This window comes from Henckelia pumila, chromosome 4 (genome assembly GCF_033568475.1).
Source record: "Henckelia pumila isolate YLH828 chromosome 4, ASM3356847v2, whole genome shotgun sequence".
In the NCBI taxonomy this organism is placed as follows: domain Eukaryota; kingdom Viridiplantae; phylum Streptophyta; class Magnoliopsida; order Lamiales; family Gesneriaceae; genus Henckelia; species Henckelia pumila.
Genome location: NC_133123.1, coordinates 87067885 through 87089041, shown reverse-complemented (window position 1 = coordinate 87089041; position 21157 = coordinate 87067885). Strand labels below are relative to the sequence as shown.

At 35.8% G+C, this 21157-nt stretch overlaps 1 protein-coding gene across 1 annotated transcript; it reads right to left on the bottom strand.

The window, feature by feature from the left end:
- Window positions 1-8321: 8321 nt before the first annotated feature.
- Window positions 8322-9822, bottom strand: LOC140861371 (scarecrow-like protein 18). The gene is made up of 2 exons (XM_073264391.1): window positions 9199-9822; window positions 8322-9026 (listed from the first exon to the last, which is right to left on the bottom strand). The coding sequence occupies exons 1-2, from the start codon at window positions 9820-9822 to the stop codon at window positions 8322-8324; spliced, it is 1329 nt and encodes a 442-aa protein (XP_073120492.1).
- Between the last annotated feature and the right edge of the window lie 11335 nt (window positions 9823-21157).

Sequence of the window (21157 nt, the reverse complement as noted above, 5' to 3'; positions counted from 1 at the left end):
GCATCTTTTGCTTTTGAAGTAGACCCCTGTGAAAATGCGTCTTTGGTGGTCCTTGTCCACCTTTGCTTGTCTCGGAAAAATCCTTTCGATCCGTTTGGGGTCTAAAGGTTTTTCCAAATTCTGGCTCCTTCTGATTTGGGCATTCTGGGCAGATATTCTCTGACCATCGTCCAATATGAGCCATATTACAAAATTTTCGGCGAGTTTCTTTACTCCTCGGCAGCTTGTTGTTCCACAAAAGATTTCTCTTCTTTTCGAAGAGTTCTTCCGCAAATGCTGTAGTTTTTCCTGTCATTGTGTTCAACAGGAACGATCCGTTCACAGAATTCTGATAAAATTTGAATGGAAACTTGACTTTGTCCATCTCAGTAAGACAGACCCAAATACCCCATGCCCTTCTGGTTGAGATCTCATTTTCTCCGAAAGTGGTCACCAAGGGTATTTCTTTAGTTTTAGGATCCTTGATAAATTTATGACTGTTTATATCAGGTCTCCTCAGCTTGATAAAATGAAAGGGTTCGTGTGATCCTTTCACTGTTGGTTCTGGAGCTGCACTGAAAAAATATAACTCAAGAACATCTCCTCTGGACAAATGATCATTATTTGCCCATGTTTCTTGGACTGCTTCCTGAATCCATTTTGGTAACTGTGATATTTCCAGAATACTTGGTGAAGTTGTATAAACTGAGGCCAAAGCCCCAAATTCATACCAGAGTTTTACATCTTTAGGATTGACATTGTTTTTTAGCCAAACCCTTGGATATATTCCTGCAACATCAACTCTGCAAGTGTTCGGGTTGATTTCATTCCTTGTATTCAATTTCTCCCACTTCTGTTGATAAACCTGGAATGGAGAAATAATAGATGGATTAGTATCAATCTTAGATTTGCCCTTGTCAGTGTTGGTCCTAAGATTGATCTCTTCCTCTTTTACCCCAGAGGCGGAGGGTTGACTTGATGAGTTATCCTCATCAATTGTTGCTTCATCCAGATCATCAAAGGCTGATGATAGATTAGCTCTTGTTTCTTGAGTTTTAGATTCCTCAACATCTTGTTTCACAACCGGTGGTTGTATTTCTTGTTCTTGTAAAACCAATGGTTTTAGTATATCTTGTTTATGAGAAACCAATGGTTTCTCTATAGCCTTCACAATTGGCCCTTGAATAGCAGCCCATAGTTGTGTTTGAGCTTGCATACATCCTGTAATTCGATTAGATACTTTGATCCGATCAGCTTGTTGTAACCTGCCGGCCATTTCAGCATTAATGGCTAACTGGTTGAACTCATTTTGAAGCAACCCAAGGTGTTCCTTGATATGCCTCTGCATTTTCAGGATGGAATCCACGTCACTGCCTTCCATCTCTTGTTAAAAAATCTGCAAGAATATTTTCATGAGATTTAATAATAACAATATCAAAAATATAATTTTGGCATAATGCTTGCCATCTTAATAACCTAGCTTTCTCAGGTTTAGATTCAATATTATTCTTTAGGAAAGCTTTTACCTGGGTGTTATCAACTTTCAGAGTGAATTTTTTAGCAAGTAAAAATAATGGCCATTTTTCAAAAGCCCTTTTAACCGCATAAAATTCCTTCTCGTTGATATGCCATCTAATGTCCTCAGATTCTGAAAAAAGACCGCTACAGTATCTGCATGGTATTTCCCCATCTGGAGTGATTTTGGTAAGGACTGCCGCCCACCAATCGTCGCTGGCATCCGTAAACAATACCAGATCATCTTCATCTACGGGTATAGCCATTTTTGGGAGATTCTTACATATCTCTTTTAATTGGTTTACCCCTTTAGTATGGTCATCGGTCCATATAAACCTAGCATCCTTTTTTAACAAAGGACTGAACACATTTCTGTACATTGCTAGATTGTTAATGAACATCCCTGCAAAATTAACTACTCCAAGAAAACTCTGGAGTTGTTTTACATCTTTGAGTTTATCTGGAAAATTCTTTACCTTTTCCACAATATGGGGTTGTAGAATTATCCCAGTTTCATCAATCTCAATACCGAGGAATTCAATTTTCCTTGTTGCTATGACTGCTTTCTTTTCAGATAACACCAGTCCTTCTTGTTTACAAATTTTAGAGAAAATCTCTAAGTGTTTAACGTGTTCGTCTATATTTTTTGATGCTATAAGAATATCATCAATATAAACAAACATAAAGTTGAAATAATCTTTAAAAAGGTTATCCATCTTTCTTTGAAATATCTGGGGTGCATTAGCCAATCCCATAGGCATAACTTCCCAAATATAGTGTCCTTGTGGAGTAGAGAAGGCTGTGAATTTCTTACTGCCTTCTTCCATTCTTATCTGGTAGAATCCAGACTTACAATCAAATTTTGAGAACACTCTAGCATTTCGTACACAACTAATTAGATGTTCTCTACTAGGTATGAAGTACCCGTCAAACTCCAGGATTTTATTAATACCTTGGTAGTTAATAACTAACCTGGGTTTCCCTCTTTTTATTTCACCATGATTTCTGACCAGAAAACCTGGGCTACTATATGGTGAAACTCCTTCTTTGATTAGACCAAGGTCCAATTGTTCCTTGATAATCATTCTCATATCCCTTTGATATGTTATGTTCATCGGGATAGGCTTATATCTGACGAATTCATACTCTTTGCCTTCCTTTAGAGTAAAACTGGCTTTGAGTTGATTTCTATCCCACCATGCCAAAGGATGCTCATTATAACTTTCTTTGAGCCTCTTTTTGACATCTTCAAGGGATACCTTATTTTCTAACTCTATATCTCTATGATTTAGAGTTACCTTGAGAAGCTCCATATCCTCTGTTTGGAGTTCTTGTTCTGTTGTTATTTTCAACATGGTTTCTCCAAACCTTCTTGAATCTTTCATTTTTGGGTGAAAAAGTTGTCCCTTATCACCACGCTGGCTGCGAAATATTATCGGCAATTGTCGATAAAAAGCAACTTTGAGCCTTTGAACGATAATTTTATGATCACAAATTGTAGTGAACATAAGTCTTCTTGACTCATTGTCTTGTGTGTACTTCTTAAACATTTGTAAGAAGTTATTTCCTAACAGGATATCAGCTCTTGTATCATGGAAATAGATTGGTGGTGTCTTTACCTTGTACCAAGGTGTCTGACCTGCTCCTCCTATAAGGATCTCTGCTTGTTTTATTCTTTTGCAAAGAATTAAAATTCTTCGAGAGAAATCTCGTCCAGCAATTTTTGGCAAATCTTCTTCACATTTTTCAGGGAAGACTCCTCTTTTTGCTGTACAAATTCCTGCTCCCGAATCAATATAAGCTGCAAAGTATTCAGCCTTATATTGTTCATACAACATCTCTATCGGAATGTATATGGAGAAATGACTTGTTGTCATTTTTTAAAGGGATTACTAAATGGCCCTGCCATTTTTAACAGACTGTGTTGTAACTCAGTAATCCGATTAAGACTATTCACCTTTAGTCTTCCGAAGGCTTCAGAAGGTAGAGTATGGTTACTCCTTTCTACCTCTTCAATGCGATCTAGTAAATCATGTTCATGACTTACTAATTTCAACAGCTGCTTCTTCCTCTGTTTGTAAACAGATTTCTCGAATCTGATTAAGGGATTGTCCCTTATCCAATTCTCTTGGTTTTCCATCTCGTAGAATTCTTATTGAATCCTCCAAGTCTTTTCTTCTGCCATGAACTCTATTCCTTTTTCAAGGTGTTTCCATGGTTTATGGTCTTCCAAAAACTCTAGGCCAAGAATGAGCTGATCCACTTCTTTTCCTGGAATTCCACATATTTGAACTTCCAATTCTCCAATATTTATCAATCCTTGGTAAGTTCCTTTTTCATGTTGTTCCAAATAGTAAATCGAGCTACAAGGGAATTGGTTCCGATGACTTGTAATATCGAATATTATTTTCACTTTTTTCCATCCTTCTGGAGATCTAAGTTTTCCTATTATAGAAAACTCTTTTTCTTCTGGTGGAATTTCTTGAATAGGAGATTTTTCCCATCTCCTACTTGTCATTCGGTTTTCTTGAAAAGATAACCTTCGAGGTTCTATTTTAAGGTCTCTGTATAGAACCGGTCTGTCTTGAATTTGAATGTCTGTTTCCTGAATTAAAGGAAACTCGATTCTTTCTGGGTATATTGCATGAGCAACTTTTCCAAAGATCTCTGGAATTTCAATGAACTCATTTCTAATAAATAATTCAGAATGATGAGTATTAGAAAGAGCATATGAAATTTGATATGTAATAGAATATGGTCTATTACCTTCCTTCATTAGTCTCTTTTCCTTGAAGTTTTGATGCAACGTCAAGGCTCGACTAAAGTCCCTGTCAGCTAAATTGTAGGCTATTCTTGAATAGATAACTCCTAAAATTTTTCCTGCACAAATATTTCCTGAGATAGTACCTAGGACAGCATCTTGAATATTCCCCATTCTTTTATCGCATACTACGATATCTATGGGTGAATCTATTCCTTCTTTAAAAGTTGCCTTGATCATTATTTGGATTGCTCCAATATGAATCCAAGACACTTGCTACCTCACCTTTCAACTTTTGCAATTCCTCTCTTATTTCTTCAAAAGGAATTAACTGCATCTCTATTTGATTAGTTGTTAACTCCATGGGGATTGCCATTTCCCTTCTGGATACTTTGTAAATCAAATTATGTCTTCTTTGTCTAAGCCCTAGGTTGCCTAAGACTCTTTCTACTTGTCCTGCCGAAAATCCCTGGTACTTTTGTAACGTTGGATTTTCTCTCATAATCCTTTGGACCATATTATGAGATATCGTGGTTTGGCTAAAGAATCCAGCCAAACTTTCATGTGTTTCATGCCGAAACACTTCTTCTTTATTCTGATTCTGATTCTGATCCATCCTCAGAATCTTCTTGACTAAACAATATTTCTTCTTCGTATATGCTTTCATCTGAGGGGATATCCTCAAATTGATATACTTGGACTAGATCTTGAAAGAAGACCGCATCATCCATATCTGGTGTTGCTTCAAAGAGTTTAACTCCTTTTTTCTCATTTTTTGGACAATTTGTAGATATATGTCCTCTTGCTCCACATGTCCAGCAGTTGCAATCCTTGAAACTTTCACTTGCTCTTGTATGAGTTCTTCTGAAAGTTCTTCTTGATGGTGTTCTTCCCCTGCTTTGTGATGAGCTTGTTACTGGGGATGTTCTTGTAGGTCCACTTCTTCTTCCTGACTTATAAGATCTGGCCTTTTGTTTGGACCAAAATTTTCTTGGTTTCCAAGAACTTCTCTTTCTTTTATTGTAGGGATTACTTCTGAATTTCTTTCTTTTAAATCCCTGTGATCTGTTTCCAATGATCGTTGGAAGATCATTATCTTTACAACATAAAGATGTACGTTTATTTATACCCCTTATTTTCTTGTAGTTCTTCTGTAATGCTGCCATATGGCACCATTCTGCCAATTTTCCTTTCAAAAAGGACGCGCGTCTTGCCAAAGTGTCAAGATGACCTGGAACGTATTTTTTAATCAGCATTTCTCTCCAGGGACTTGGCATTTTTGCGAAAAATAGCTGAATAGCTACATTTTCCTCGACTCCTGAATTCCATCTGTATTTAGTGAATAACATAATGTATTCATCAACTAAATAGATATCATGTAATTCGAGGCTATACAGAGCTTGAGTATATCTTCTCTTTTTCTCTGTATCTTGATTGTTGAAATAGTCTACTCCTATGAATTGTGCTTTAAATAGGGTGGCCATTCTTTCTCCAATTTCGCTGAGGGATTCTCCTGCTAAGATTGATTCCTTCGTATCTGGCATAGTCATCTCCCAAGCAATCTTGACAGATCCCATTAGACTCATTTCTAGAAGTTTAATGAATCCTTCTTTATTGAGATCTAATGTCCCGGCTGCAATTCTCATAGCTGACGTCCAATCATCTATAAGATCTTCTCTGTTTTTGAAGTCCAAAACATCAAGGTTTAACATAACCCCATAAGGATGTATTGGATCTAAAACAGTTTTTCCGTAAGGAGTTTGATGGAGTGGGATTTTACTCCTTCTTGATCTGGTTCCTGCTGGATGTAAATTTTCTCCAACCTGAAACTCACTATGTGGTTCTTCTGTTTTAACCGCATATCTTGGGGGATTCCCTATGGGTTGTTCACCCTCAGGGGAGTTCATTTTTAGATCTACTACTTTGAGATTCGCAAAAGAATCTGCGAGATCTTGTAGATCCTCGAGATTTAATCTCTCTAAAGTAGTCATCAGATAGTGTTTTTCTCTGATACTGCTTTTATAAGATTAATCATCCTTTCATCATCAGTTAAAGGTTTTTGAACCATTTTGGTTTTACCTTTCTGATGTAACAACGGTTCGGTACCAAACGAGAGTGGTAACCTTCCTCCTGTATTTCTTTTTCTAGAACCTGAAGTTTGTTCTAGATTTGTGATTTTAGTTTGAAGATCCTTTAGGGTTACAAGAATTTCTTCTTGTTTCTTAAGGATTCCTTCAATCTGCCGAGGTATTTCATACAGCTGATTGCTGTAATATTGTACCGTCTTTTGAATTTCTCTAAGATCTCCGGAGAGTTTAGAGGAATCTGGGGTAATTTCTAAAAATTGAGAGTTAGAAATCATCTTTCTGTCGTAAGTAATCTATTGTGAACAGATTAACTTGTTTATAGGATTTCATATAAATAAAATCCTCTTGATTCAAACCTTCGTTTGAAGTCATCTTTTGTAAAAAATCTTCTCCTCAACAAAGAAAAGTATGAGTTAACGAATAATATTAAGTCTGAATATTTAACCTAAAGCTTTGATACCATATTTTGCACATAATTCTTTGTTCCAAAATAAGCATTAAAACATGAGATATAAGCACAGAGATCTTTAGATATAAGTATAAAACCTTCAGATCTAAGCACAAAACAACTCATATTGAGTACAAGAATTAAATATTAAAATAATCAAGTTTTGTGGTACTTAGGGAGTGCAAAGAAAGAATCTTTAAGGGAGGGAGTTGGGAGAAAGAAAGGTTTGGGTTTGGGGATTTATTCATAATTGATTCATACTATAATATCGAAGTGCAACATATCATTTAATTATATAATTGTTTTATTGCACTTATGCTTTAATTTCTTGAATTTGTTTTATCTTCAAATTTATTATTTATTTATTTATTTAATTTATATTAATAATAAAAATTATAAAATTTTTTAGTATGAATTAATAGTAATAATTGTTGTTATTATTATCTATTCCATCAATATAAATTTATAGTTGAAAAAATGCAAAGTAAATACGTTAATTTTTAACGTTAATTTTTATATGTCGTTATTAACAATATTATTGTCAATACTAATATTATTAGCTTATTTGTTATTATTTTATGTTATTTTTCATATTATGTATTTATTTTTATTATTCCTTATTATTATGATTATTATCAAGTCATTTAATCTCATTTAGTATTATACCCATTACCATTATTATAAATATCAACATTATTTTTATGTTTATCATTAATATAATTAACTTAATTAATTCTCATTTTATAACATTATTTATTATTTTTATTATTCGTATTAATGTAATATTGTTATTGTTATTATCACGATTATCAATTAACTATTCATTAAGAAAATAAATAAATCATAATGAAATTATAATTTTATTTCAATTATTTTGGGAAGTGATTCTGTTTTCTCTAAGTTAAAATATTTTATTGAGAGGATGAAAATGAATATAGAAAAGGTATTTTAGGATTATTAAACTATAAAAGGCTATATTTTATAATATTTAATGAAGAAGAGTATTTTTAAAAATACACTATTCTAGAATAAGTAAATTCTCATTTTTTTTATTGACAAAACTCTAATTTAATATCTCATTATTTGATGAATATCTAGATAACTCTATGTTATTATTTTTCACCCATATTCTTGCTAGGAGGGGTTTTATTCCAACCTACTTATAGGACCAGTGCACGGTACAATTTTGTTTCTAGTGTCCCACACTGGAGATTTACGGTCTTGTCTATGCTATCCCATTGGAGTAGTTCCCAAATGAGATCCAACGATCCATTATTTTTAGCATTTGATATGATATTATTTTAAATGAGATCATCTCAAATGAAAAAAAAAATATGGGCCCTTGGATCTAGCACATGGGTAGCATAGACAAAACCGAGATTTACATAGTTTGTGGATTGATTTTGATTTTGAGGTGGAGAAGAAGTCTATTTCCCACAATAGAGTATGGACTTGGAGATTTCGTCTTAAACTTTGGATCTTAGTGTCAAATAGACTATAAGTTATGAGGGATTATGGCCATGTACTCTTGCTAGAATTTCCATGCTGATAGAGACCGGAGAGGGGTTCCTTTCCATCCAAGAAGCATACATTTCCCATTCATACTAAAAGTGCAACCCCTCCAGCTATCAGATTCTCTAACCAGCAAGCTTGCCTGGTACATAGACGAGTGGCTCAGCTCCATTTCGACCACATCGAACCTCGCAAAGTATCCTCGCCAGAAGTCGATTTTAAGATGATGCTTCAAATTATGGTCGTCGACTGCCAACGTCGTCATTGGCTTGATTACCTCCTGAAAGTATACTTCTTCAATTATCTTCCTACAGTCACTGTCTCGACCAAGGCAATCCTCTAGGTAATCGAACATCGCGCTACAGAGTAACAAAGTCTCGTAAAACCTGCCGATAAAGGTACATCCTCCGATGTCCGCCTCTATGTCACTTACCACTGTTACACAAGGATTGAGGTTTTTTACCTCTCTTATCAATGATTCCAACATCTTTGTTGAATCTGATAAGGACTGCAGACAGAACTCCATGTAAACAGCCACTGCTTCTCCGGCCTCTAGCTCGAACATCTCTCTTCTAAGTTCATTCATTTCTGAGTTCAATATCCTAAACGTAAACGGCAAATTCATGGATTCTGCGAAAGAATACAACACTTTTTCTGCAGTTTCATCAAGTTTATCTCTCGACGTGGCGACTGCAAAAATCTTGAGCTGCTCGGTCGGGCAATTCTACCGATTAGCCAGAGCATCCATGAGAATGATCCAGTGTGACCCGAGTTTGACGCCGATATCAATGAAATGAATCCTTTTAGCTGATGCTAGTGTCTAAAATGGTCTGAATACCAGTAAAATGTGTGATTTGGCTCAAAGGAAGCTTCTGTTCAACTGCTCGCATACCGACTTGTAGATCCAACAATGCTTCCTCTAAATTCAAATCCCCCACTTCTCTCTCCAGATCAATTTTTCCCGTCTCTGTTTCGATCATCTCTAGAAAATTCTGAGCGAAACAAGCAACTACTTTTTGAACACGATTACGTGGATGACCAGAAACTTTAAGAAGAACATTGATGAGCAATTTTTCAGCTGGATCATATTGCTGACAGGAGAACTTTTCAGCAGCATCAAGCAGACACATTGCGAGCAGCAAATGCTTCGAAGTCTCTAGCGTAAAACCAGATTCGAGTTGTGGATCACACATGTTGGCAAGGTTGGATTTCGATATGTTCATTCCAGCCATTCTCATTATGGTAGTGGCAGGAAGCTCCGACACGCCTCCTCCTTTATTTTTTTGTTCACCATTAGACGTCTGGCCTTCCTTCCCCTGTTTATTAGGCTCAAGTGTTTCGCCACTTCTCAGACGCTTCGTTTTGCTACCGTACTTGTTCAGGATGCCCAACGGCTCCCACAAAACGCAAGGACGTTCTTCCTTGGCCTCGACGAGATAAGAAACCGTGCGTGGCTGCTTGTCTTCCCATGGCGGTTCTTCCGAACTACGTGGTGCCATGTCATCCCAATCTCTTACCATAGTACGTACAGCTAATTTCAGTTTTTATATATATATATATATATATATATATATATATATGAGTTTTTTATGCTGCCCACCTCTGGTGCCCACCTCCATGCCCACCTATGAGGTGACACTCTTCCATTGGATGAACCATTTGTATATGATTAATCTCATCCATTGGATGAGTGTCACCTCATAGGATGTAATGAAATTAAAGCCCTATTCTTTCGTATGTTATTGCTTTCGCCGTTGTACTGTTACAAATAAGACGTATTAGTCCATGCAAGAATTCGCTAACAACAAGGAATTCCCCTCCAAATGATAGTTGGGAACCTATCCAAGAGCCGCCTATAGTGCTTATTGACCGAGAGGATTTCGGTTGGGATTCTAGCAAGCTCACTAAGATATAATAAAATTGGATTGAGTCCAAATCGATTTTATAGAGACTATTGTTTAATTACTAAAATATAAATTATTTAATTTAATCTAGACAAATCAAAATGAGTGATTTTTAATGAATTATTAAACAAATTAAAATAAAATAAATTACTCTAAAGCAAAGATTTTAATTAAATTCAAGACGAATTTCATTTTCAGAAAAATGACCAGGAACACAGAACGCTACCAAACATTAATTATTGTCGCATTTTGGATTTAACCAAGCAAGAATTACCTACATTCACGATGAAATTCCCTATCATAATTATTAATATATTTCTAGAATTAACAATTCTATTTTTATTTAACATCCCAATTATTTCTAATTGAAATAAATTAAACAAAAACGCATTCGCAGCTATGGAATTTCAGCTTTCGCCTAAAATCGCACACTGAAACCGAATACTATTTCTAGTCGGTTTAACCATGTGTTGATCAATATTTTTGAAGCTATTTTCGATCTCATCTCTTTCAAGTTAAGACCAAACAACAAAAATGCAATTAATTGGTCAGATTAAAAACAAGAAATCTGTGTAAATATTAATCAATAAACATAAAATAAATCAAAAAACAATCAATCCAAAACATAAACAAAAATCAATAGTTTGGCCCTATCATGGCCCCGGTCAAAGGACGACTACTCCATAATATCAAAACTAGACAAAATTCTAATGTTTGAATTCATGACAAATAAAATAGAAGAAGAATCAGAAAATTCTCAGCGATGGTGCGCGGATCTTGTTTGTGTCGTTCACTTCTTCTCTCTCCTAATCTCTAGCCGTCTTCCGAAAATTTGGCAAAATTCCTTCAAAATTGGGCCCTTGTTTTCTTTTATATCCCTATTTTCACCCAAAATTAGTGTCCAATATTGCCCAAAATAATAGAGTACTAAAAATTTCAAATTTTGCGCGGTATTTTTTTTCAAAGTCTGCGACATGCACGGACCCCAGACACCTTCTTTAGGGTGATCTGTTCCTGGTCTGGACATGGGTCCGTGCATTTAAATCCAATGTTGATCTTGATTCGAAGAAAAACGAACACTTTTCCAGATCTTGCACAGGGTTCGTGCATTTAACTTTCTTCAATTTTCTTGGCTTCTTATGATTTTTCCTTCTCTTTCGGCCAAATTCCAGCGTGGCATCACAATGTTTGACTTCTTTTTTAATAATCAAACTCCTCCAATTTCAGTCAAACCTAGAAACAAAGAAAATGTGACGATTTATGCGCAAAGTTAGGAATAAAAATGCCAGATAAGCACGAATACGACAAAATAGAGTGTAAAATAAGATATAGGATGTGTGCTTATCACTTATAAATCTCTTATTTATTCGAACAATAGAAAAATTAATAAATTTTATACCAAAGTATTTGTTTGGCTAGGATGTTTGTGTGCGGGCGTATCCGAATCCTGCCAAAAGTGAAAAACCAAAGAAAAAACAAGTCTAACTACTACCAAAAATGATTACGAGCATCGGTTCTATCGTCGGTCTCGGTTTCTCCTTTTTACGTTAAAGAGCATAAGAAATTGACTGAAAATACTTCATAATAATAATCGAAATTAACTTTAATCTTATGAAATCAAATAAGGACGAACATTTACAATAATACAAGAAAAATGAAGTGCTGAAAATGCAAAAGAACTACAAGAACATAAGATGGAACTATGTACTGGACGCTTCGAAAAACAAAAATTACAATGGAAATGAAACTTTGAAAAATTCTGCAGGAATGCTGGTGTGAATTGAAAGAAAATTTCATTTGTTGATTATTATTGAGTTGTGTATTTCCTGATTTGTATATGGATGTCTTTTTTATATGTTGGTTATCGAGTAAGTTCTTCAACTTATCAACTCCATTATCCAATTGCTTGTAGCACTAACCATCCTACTAACAGCTCCACTAACTTTTAACTTTTCTGAATTGGTCTTGCTCTCACTCTTTCTGCTTAGTTGTTGGTTCCGAAGGTTACCCGACTGCCCAACTCCACCATCTCACTACTTTGTACATGTTTTGAATTGGTCTTATATTATTTTTCTAATATGTTCCTCTAGATTCTAACCGTTCCCCGAGTGCCAAAGGTTCCTCGAGTGCCCAACTCCATCATCCCACTACTTGCATTATGGGTCTTAGAAGTTGTTGACCAATTTTTTGCAGTTCTTGTAGCTTTATTGGATTATAATTTACTAGTCACGTCATTAAAATTCTTAATGGATTAAATGATAAATTAATGATCAAAATTAATTTATAGGCCAAACAATATTACTCTTTATTGTATAATAAATCGGATCGACCCGTTTTACGGATATAAATCCGTAAGACCATTTCAGGAGACATAATGAATAAGTTATTGGGCAAGTTAAATTAAATGAGACATAATAAAGTTTACCTGAATTTATCTAAAACAAATTCACAAATTAAGGCAGGAAAACTAGAAGAATAAGTTAATGTCTTAAAAAGCGACTCAAGCACACAACACTACCTAGCCAAGTTACATCCGACTTGTAAATTTCAAATTCAATTAACTAATTACTCAATTAATGGTAAATTTTATATTTAATTAATGCATAAATCAATTCCTCAGCCATGGATTAGGTTCAAGGCGAGTTCCATGCCTGCTGTCACAAGGGCTAACAATGCATTGGCACGCAGCAACTCTTTTTCAAGTTATATTTAGCCGTGTGTGACTTCAATTGTTTTATCAATTCAATCAGTCTACTGTCCACGAGTTTGTGCTTAAGTTTGTAATAGTTTTTTTTTTATCTCAAGCCAATCAAACCAACAAAATACAACAAAGTAAGGAGGCACACAAATTACGGGTTAATACCCAACCTTTGCATTCATACTCAGTCAGAATATAATAAGGAAAGCCAAGATTTGCATACAATGAAGACTCGGAGTCGTGAATGCCTTTTGAAACTCATATCATAGCATATAAACGAAAATAAAATCAGAAACTACATGCACAATCTCGAGTAACTGCCCTGGATAGGCATCACGTCTGTGTGATGCCAAGTTCAACTGTCACATGCATGTATCCTGTTTGAATGTAACTTGGTTTTGTAGGCTTCCAAGTGTCCAAACTATCTTGTAACTGCTCCAACACATCAGAAAACACCCCATACATGTCTGAATCAGTCCAACTCGAATTAGCTTAGTCCACACAACCAAGCTCAATGTTGCGAAAACTTTTCTGCATCAAACACATCCTTCCAATGTGCAAACATGTTTATATACTTAGCCAACCCAACTATGCCCATATTATGCACCAAGATAACTAAGTTTTAGGCACCAAACTTAGCATCATGGCACTCCGCGTTCGTGCCACGAACTCGAGCCATCTTCAAGGGTCTATGTTAGGCTACTAGTTACTTGGCCACAAGAATTTAGATCAAAAACACCTTGAATTAATATTAAATGAACAAAATCAAACAAGAAATTCTTTCCCATAGATAAACTCTGTAACAAGCTGTAACCCTAGCTAAATGCTAGTTTCCCTAGCCTAAGCTAGTCTTGATACTGAGAACACAAAATCACGAATGAGTATCCATTCTTTTCTTCAAGTATTTATTTCTTTCTAACTCTCTAGATTCTTCCTAGGCTTTGTGACTCTTGGGCCCTCTTTAGGTTTGGGCTCAAAATATAAAAGGCCAAAGCCCATAACAATATTTGTGTCCCTAACAATACCATCCTCCCCAAAAACAGTCTTTTCCTCAAGACTAAAAATTTTAATGAGTTTGGATAACATAAATTTGTCTGCACAGGTGGCCTCCTCAGTTGAGGAATCTTCCTAGTATCCCAAAACTTGCAGCTTTTGCTCATGCCTTATTTGCGTGGTCTGTTGAGCTAAAACCAGAGTGACTCGAGTGCCCGTTGGTAACTGAACCGTATAGATGCCCTCCCCCCCCCCCTCTTTGTCAACCGGTCCCAACCCCAATCGTGTCCACTCCCCTCTTCCCTTCGCATTCTTTGTCATTGCAGTGGCATCTACCAGCCTAAAATTCTTTCCGTTTGTCCCGAGCTTGAGGCTGTCCACCCCGATCACCGAAGTTTCTACTCGTATTTTCAATCAATGACATCTCTTACTCACTATAATTTGATACCCAACACATATCCATACTCTATTCATGTTTGCTTCATCAAAAGATGACCCCCATAATTGAAATTTATCCATAGGAGTTTTAGTGTCATTCTCAACCAATGTTTGGAATTGTGTAACTATCATGAATTCTACCCCATCAATCTCCATTATGTGGCAGTCCATTTTGTTGCAAGACTCTAATCCAATTTCCAGTCCGTTGTTTACCTCACTCACATGTCCATCTCCATCCTCTACTCCACTTATGAACTTTCTATCAACCGGCAATCCCAATCTCTTAAACACGTGCTTGGAATTATAATTGTGGGTTGTTCCCTTATCCTTCCTTGCAAAAACTGAAATTCCAACAAGCATACTTTCTAATATCATAACAATAAGTAGAGATGTACCTCCCACTATTGTCATATGTTGATCTAGAAACTTGGAGTTGAATTCTACTGTGGTTTTAGCTCTTGATTCTTCCACCACAACCTCTGTCCACCCTTGTTTGGGCTGCTGCTTCTTTCCATTCTTCTAGGCAACGAAGCGCTCACCAGCAATTATTTTGTTCTTTATTTCCAATGATTGCAAAAGTAGCCCTTCATCTTTCTTGAGCATTTCATCGAACAACGTTTGCCCATCATTCACTTGTTTCTCCTCACCTCCAAGACTCATCTGCTGAACCTGAGTCAACACAAGCACACCTGGAAGTACTTTTTCCGCATCCATTGGAAGCGCTGACATATGGGAATAACAATCCCCTGCATTTTATCTCCCAAGTCTTCATCAACAGCCTCTCTGCGCTGGAATTCGGGCAATACTTCACCATCTCCTTCGTCTTCCATTGGCTGACGCTTGGTTAATCGACGTTCCTCGCTGCAGTATAAATTACCAGGGCTAAGTAATTGTGCCCAAGTAATTGTAATTGGGCCATGGATTAATTTGGCTTCCCAATTGTCCATGGTCCTATCAAGCCAATAGCCCATGTATGCTAAGTCAGCCAGAGCCCAGTCCTTGGTTGTGCTAATCTCACATGTTACGATCTGCAGCCCATAATCGGCCGCCCTTCTTTCAAAGTGGCGACAGATTTCCATGGAGGTTTTGCCTTGATCGGGGCCTTCTTTCTAAACCATCGTAATCCTTGAGCCGTCTGTTTTTTCTCACGAATACATGTATTTGGGCCCCAATTCCCTGAAACCCAATCTCTGATTTCGTACTTGACGCCGATGAAGGATACTTTTTTATTGCTACACCCTGATCCAGACTCATCCTTGTTGAACGGAGTTATCTGCACATCCTCGTGTGCGAGTAGTGGTAACTCGTCCTTCTCGACAGCAGGTTTGTTAGAATCCTTTACTTGGCTAGCCAACTTTTTCATGCTCGTAACTGCATCCAGTCCCCCTATCATAGACGGCTCCTTTGATAATTCATGTTGGTGGTCGGATTCCTTGAATCTATCTGGCATCAACTGCTCCACAAGAGAAGTTATATAGTCAAGCTTTTTGTGGACGGAAACCATTGATGCGTAGAGCAAGGAAACCTTTTCTTCAAAACTGGCAGTGGTGGCCATGGCAGGTCGGACCAATTGTTAGGCTACTAGTTACTTGGCCACAAGAATTTAGATCAAAAAACCTTGAATTAATATTGAATGAACAAAATCGAACAAGAAATTCTTTCCCAGATATAAACTCTGTAACAAGCTGTAACCCTAGCTAAATGCTAGTTTCCCTAGCCTAAGCTAGTCTTGATACTGAGAACACAAAATCACGAATGAGTATCCATTCTTTTCTTCAAGTATTTATTTCTTTCTAACTCTCTAGGTTCTTCCTAGGCTTTGTGACTCTTGGGCCCTCTTTAGGTTTGAGCTCAAAATATAAAAGGCCAAAGCCCATAACTATATTTGTGTCCCTAACAGTCTAACACCTATGATGTACTTTCAGTCATTTATTATGGTGATGACAAGCGTGCTTTATTTCTTATTGTAAACTGAGGTGTATCTACGTGAAATAATGATTGTCAGTTCTGTGCGGAGACTCTCCGCGAAAGCAAGTGCCCATAAATTTTTTTGTTACCTTTTGAAATTTGGCCTGGTAGATTTTTTCTAGCCGAGTTTAACGGCCAAAAAATATGCCATTTATTAATTTTTAATAAAGTTTAAAAAGATTTGTAAATTTTAAAATTATTATTGTAAAATGAAAAAATTAATAAATGAGAAAAAAATATAGAACAATTATAAAAAAGAATTGATTGAAGATATTTAGAATTTACCCGTGGATGCATATTTGAATTTGTCCACTTTTTAATCATGTGCAGTTTTTAATTGTGTATTTTATTTTTTTTAATGATGTCTATTTCTTAAAAAAAATATGTGTAATTTTTAATTGTGTTTTAAAATATTAGTATTTTAATTGTATTTTTTATATTATCTTTAATGTTGTTTTAATTATTTTATTTTTTATAAGTTATCTAATGAAATAAAAAAATACATATTTCAACATCATCTTTGCAATTTTATCTTATTAGTGTAAGAACATGAGATAAAGTTCAATGTTGACAACAACATGAGATGAAACATCATCCAATCATTGAACATGTTCTTGGTGTTTTTATAGCATGATCAAAACGGGCTGGTCCAATTAAGGGGGTTTGGAATATTGTCAACTCAATCTCACGTATTTTATGACAGACTGGACCGGTATTATATAACCAAATTTGTGTTGAATTTGGAAGGGCACATTTTAGCTGATCAGGTTATTACCAACTCAATCCAACTTCTTTATGTTGGAGGACGGGCAAAACTCATCTTAACACTATAGTTTTTTTTTTTTTTTTGATCATCCAGCATAAGCCCTTGAGCCCCTACTTATCCTGAATGAAATCATATCTCCATTATATTTTACTGTTCCTACATATTAATTAGATTCTTAATCAACTACAAACAAACCAGTGTTTTCATAATTTATCGATAATGAAATCGATCAATGCTTCAAAAATAGTTCAATTGATCTGAACGATTTAACCAGACTGTCAGACAGTAAAACACGTTATATAAAGAAATATTAATATTTTAAATAATTATTTTAAATTTTAAAGGTCTTAAAATGTCAAATATAATGAAATTGGGGCGCCAACTGGCTTTTTATTTTATTTTTTTATTTTTATTTTTTAAGTTTTCTACGTGGCTTGGTTTTTTCTTCTCAGATTAGAATAAAACAATAACCCGATCTGAGAACCCCCCATCTTCCCCCAAGCACTACCGTGGCCTCCAACACCGCCGCCTCTTGCGGCAAAGCCCATCTCCAAACCTCAGATCTGTACTCTCCAAGATCTACAACTACCATCGTCGCCTCTCCATATGGAGTTGGTGGTGTTTCGAATACGGGTCTTCCGATCTCTCATTGTCTTCTTCAACCCTCCCGTGCCTTGGTCAGAGGGTCATCGATGAGTGAGGAGTTTGGTGGTGTGTCAAATATGGGATATGGGGGTGGCAGTGATGTTTGGCCGATGTGATGGTGCTGCGAGGTAACTTCTCGCGCGGTGGGTGATTAGTGATTATGGGGGGTGGCGGTGATGGTTGGCCACGGTGAAGACGGTGATGGTTGGTCGCGAGAGACGACGACTTTGAGGTTTTAGGCCATGAGAGGCGGTGTGGGGGTGGTGAAGGTGATGGGTATTGATGGATGGGTGATGGGTGGTAGGGTTGGGTTTGGGGGTAGCGTAAAGCTCCCCACCTCACCTGCCACAATTTTTAGGGTGCAGGGGAACAAAATCATATATATATAAATATATTTAAACAAAAAAATAAATGAAGATAAACTTAAATACTACTAAAATAATATTTTCAACAAATTTTAGACTCCAAGAAATATATTATTTATATAACCAAATATAATAAATTTTAAATATAAGAAATAAATTTTTTTGGAAGGAATATAATAAATAATCAATTTCTTTGTAAAAAATAAATTTTAAAAAGAATAAATCGGTCAGATCAATTTTTAACATGTTCACGGCCATTCCAACTAATTTGATCATTAAAACGGTTCATAGTTATAAACTTGATTCGGACCAGACATGCCACCGTGTCCAATTGAAACCAACCGGTCCAGTACGATTTTGAAAACACTGCATTGAAATACTTCGTAATCAAATTTCAAAATTTGAAACATGTCTTGAGTTTCAAACACGTATAATCAAAATGTCAAATAAAACTATATATATTAACAAAAAATAAATCAAGATAAACTTAAATACTACTAAAATAATATTTTCAACAAATTTAAAATCCAAAAATTATATTTATATATATAACCAAAAATAATAAATTTTAAATATAAGAAAACAAATCTTGGATAGAATATAAAAAATGATCAAATTTTTTTCTTAAAAAATAAAATTTTAAAAATAATGAATCGGTCAGACCAGTTTTTAACCATTTCACAGCCAATTCGACCAGTTTCACCGTTAAAATGGTTTATAATTTTTTTAGCCCAGAAAATTGAAAGCCACTTTTCAGCAAAAATCAAGATGAATTTATCCGGCCTAGTTCTTGAAGATTATGTTAGCCAAGATTGAGAAAATCGAATTACAAAAATTAATTTTATGTGATTCAAATAATCTCATAAAACATGATCATGATTGTTTTACGTATTTAACACGAATTAATTAATTAAACACACAAAGAAATAGAGATTACCCTTGAAGCGTGCTTTAACGATATCTTGTATGGAACAGATATGCGCCTCAAAGCTTCAAACCCTCAAGCCTTCTCCAATGTTCCCTCAAACTCGAACGTAGGATGGTTTGTGCGTGGTCACAACTTTCTACCAGACTACATTATATATACTAGTCTAGAAAGATTAGATAATTTTGAATATTAAATATATGATTATCTATTTTCCATAAATTAATAGATTATCAAATTGTATCATATCTTATCATATCATTAAAGTTTAACTCAAACTTTACATAGATAATGATATTATAATCATATTAATTTATTCCTACGAATTCCATAAATTATAACTCATATAATTTATTCGATTTTATATTCGAGCCACCAAATGGACCTGATCGGACCCAATTAAATTAAGTCTAATAAATTACTTTGATCTAATCAACTCATGATTAATCAAGATAATTTATTAATCTTATTCTACTACACTAAAAGAACAAGATTGCACTCTCAATTTAATTGAAATTACTGAACCATAAAATCAATAATTATATCCTCTTATTGATCGACCCAACATATCACCCCCGTCGATCAACTAGAACATCTAAAATAAGGTACCATGACCATGTTGCCTCTATTAGATATTCATAACCACTCAACCCTCATCTTCTATTTGACAGTCACATGTGATCGCATCACATAATTAATTCAACAAACAATATTGAATTACTGAGCTCAAACTTTACTGTCTTTTAGAAGAAATTGTGAGTTCATGATTATGTAGGTGACGAATTCCATCTTGCGAATATATGTTCTTTGTTATTTCACTTTGATTCCCAAAACATCGAGATATTGACCAATATTTCGATCTCACTCATTGATGTTTCAAAGAAATTCAAGTTAGTAATCAAAGTTCATTACCCCCTAAGGATTAAGGTGTTATGTACGATATCCTAGTGGATTTGAATTATTATGGTCAAATCAAATTCAAATCTCAAGTGGTCTAGTCCAATACATCAAAAGATATCTCTAATTTTATTAACAAGCCTAAGATAGACTTAAATAAAATTGAAACTGTAGTAACCCGTATCCGGAATTATCGATTTTTGAGTAATTACTAATACAATCACGTTTAGACGTAATAAAACATGATTAAGGGAGTCCCAGATGGATTAACATAGTTTGAAAATGGATTCAGAACGCTCGAAAATAGTTCGAGGGTCGTCGGGTTCGGAGGCTCCGTTGGTGAGTTCGGACGGTCCGAAGTCGGGGTTCGGACGATCCGAAGAGTTGTTCGGACGCTCCGAACGTGCTGTCGACAGTCGTCATGGATGATGTCATTATGTTGACGTAAGCAATGACGTATTATTGGGTTCGGACGATCCGAAGTCCAGTTCGGATGATCCGAACGTGTTCGGAGGCTCCGAAGTCAGTTCGGAGGGCCCGAACTCTGTCTATAAATAGGGGGTGCCGAGCTCACATTTGAGTGCACCAATTCCTCTCTTTTTTCTCGATTCCTTAGCCTTCTAACTCAGATCTAGGGAATTCTAGGCGTCCCGTTGGGATTCCGGAAGTAGCATAGCAGTCCAGGCGTTGTAGCGAAGTTGTGGACTAGTTTTGAGGCATTCGACAGCAAAGGGCTAACGACGGACGAAGGTATAGCTTTTGCTTCCTAAAAATATTTAGGAGTATGCTTTAGCTTAGTTAAGGATTTTAAAGCGCTATAATGATAGTAGTATCATTTGGCAGTGTAGCAAGAATTATAGGCGTGGACCTAGGGCTGATAGGACTTGCCTAGTATTTGAGGTACGAAAGTACTGTTCGAGATATCCTGACTGAGTATGCATGTATTATGTGACTGCATGATTTATATGTCATTGATTTATGCTGCATTCATTTGCATATTGAGCTATCTCGTTCGAGATGTCTATAGTAGGGTTTTACCCTATCCTGTTAGTGGTTGGACTTCCATCGATTTGGGTCCGGCATATCCACTGGTATTTTGGTATGGGAGCCACCTTCTGAAGCGACGGCACAGCGTGCTACATACCAGGGCCCGGTCTGTCTTTGTTATCTGATCCTTGACCTCGAGTTTATAGGGAGTTCACTTTGCATGCATGTATACTCATACTCTCGTGCTGAGCGTTTTATGCTCACGTCTC

Coding starts and splice junctions, on each gene's coding strand:
- LOC140861371 (XM_073264391.1), bottom strand. CDS start 9,822: ATGGTAAGAGATTGGGATGACATGGCACCACGTAGTTCGGAAGAACCG. Junction 9,027..9,198: donor AAGCATTGTTGGATCTACAA/GTCGGTATGCGA, acceptor GCTAATCGGTAG/AATTGCCCGACCGAGCAGCT.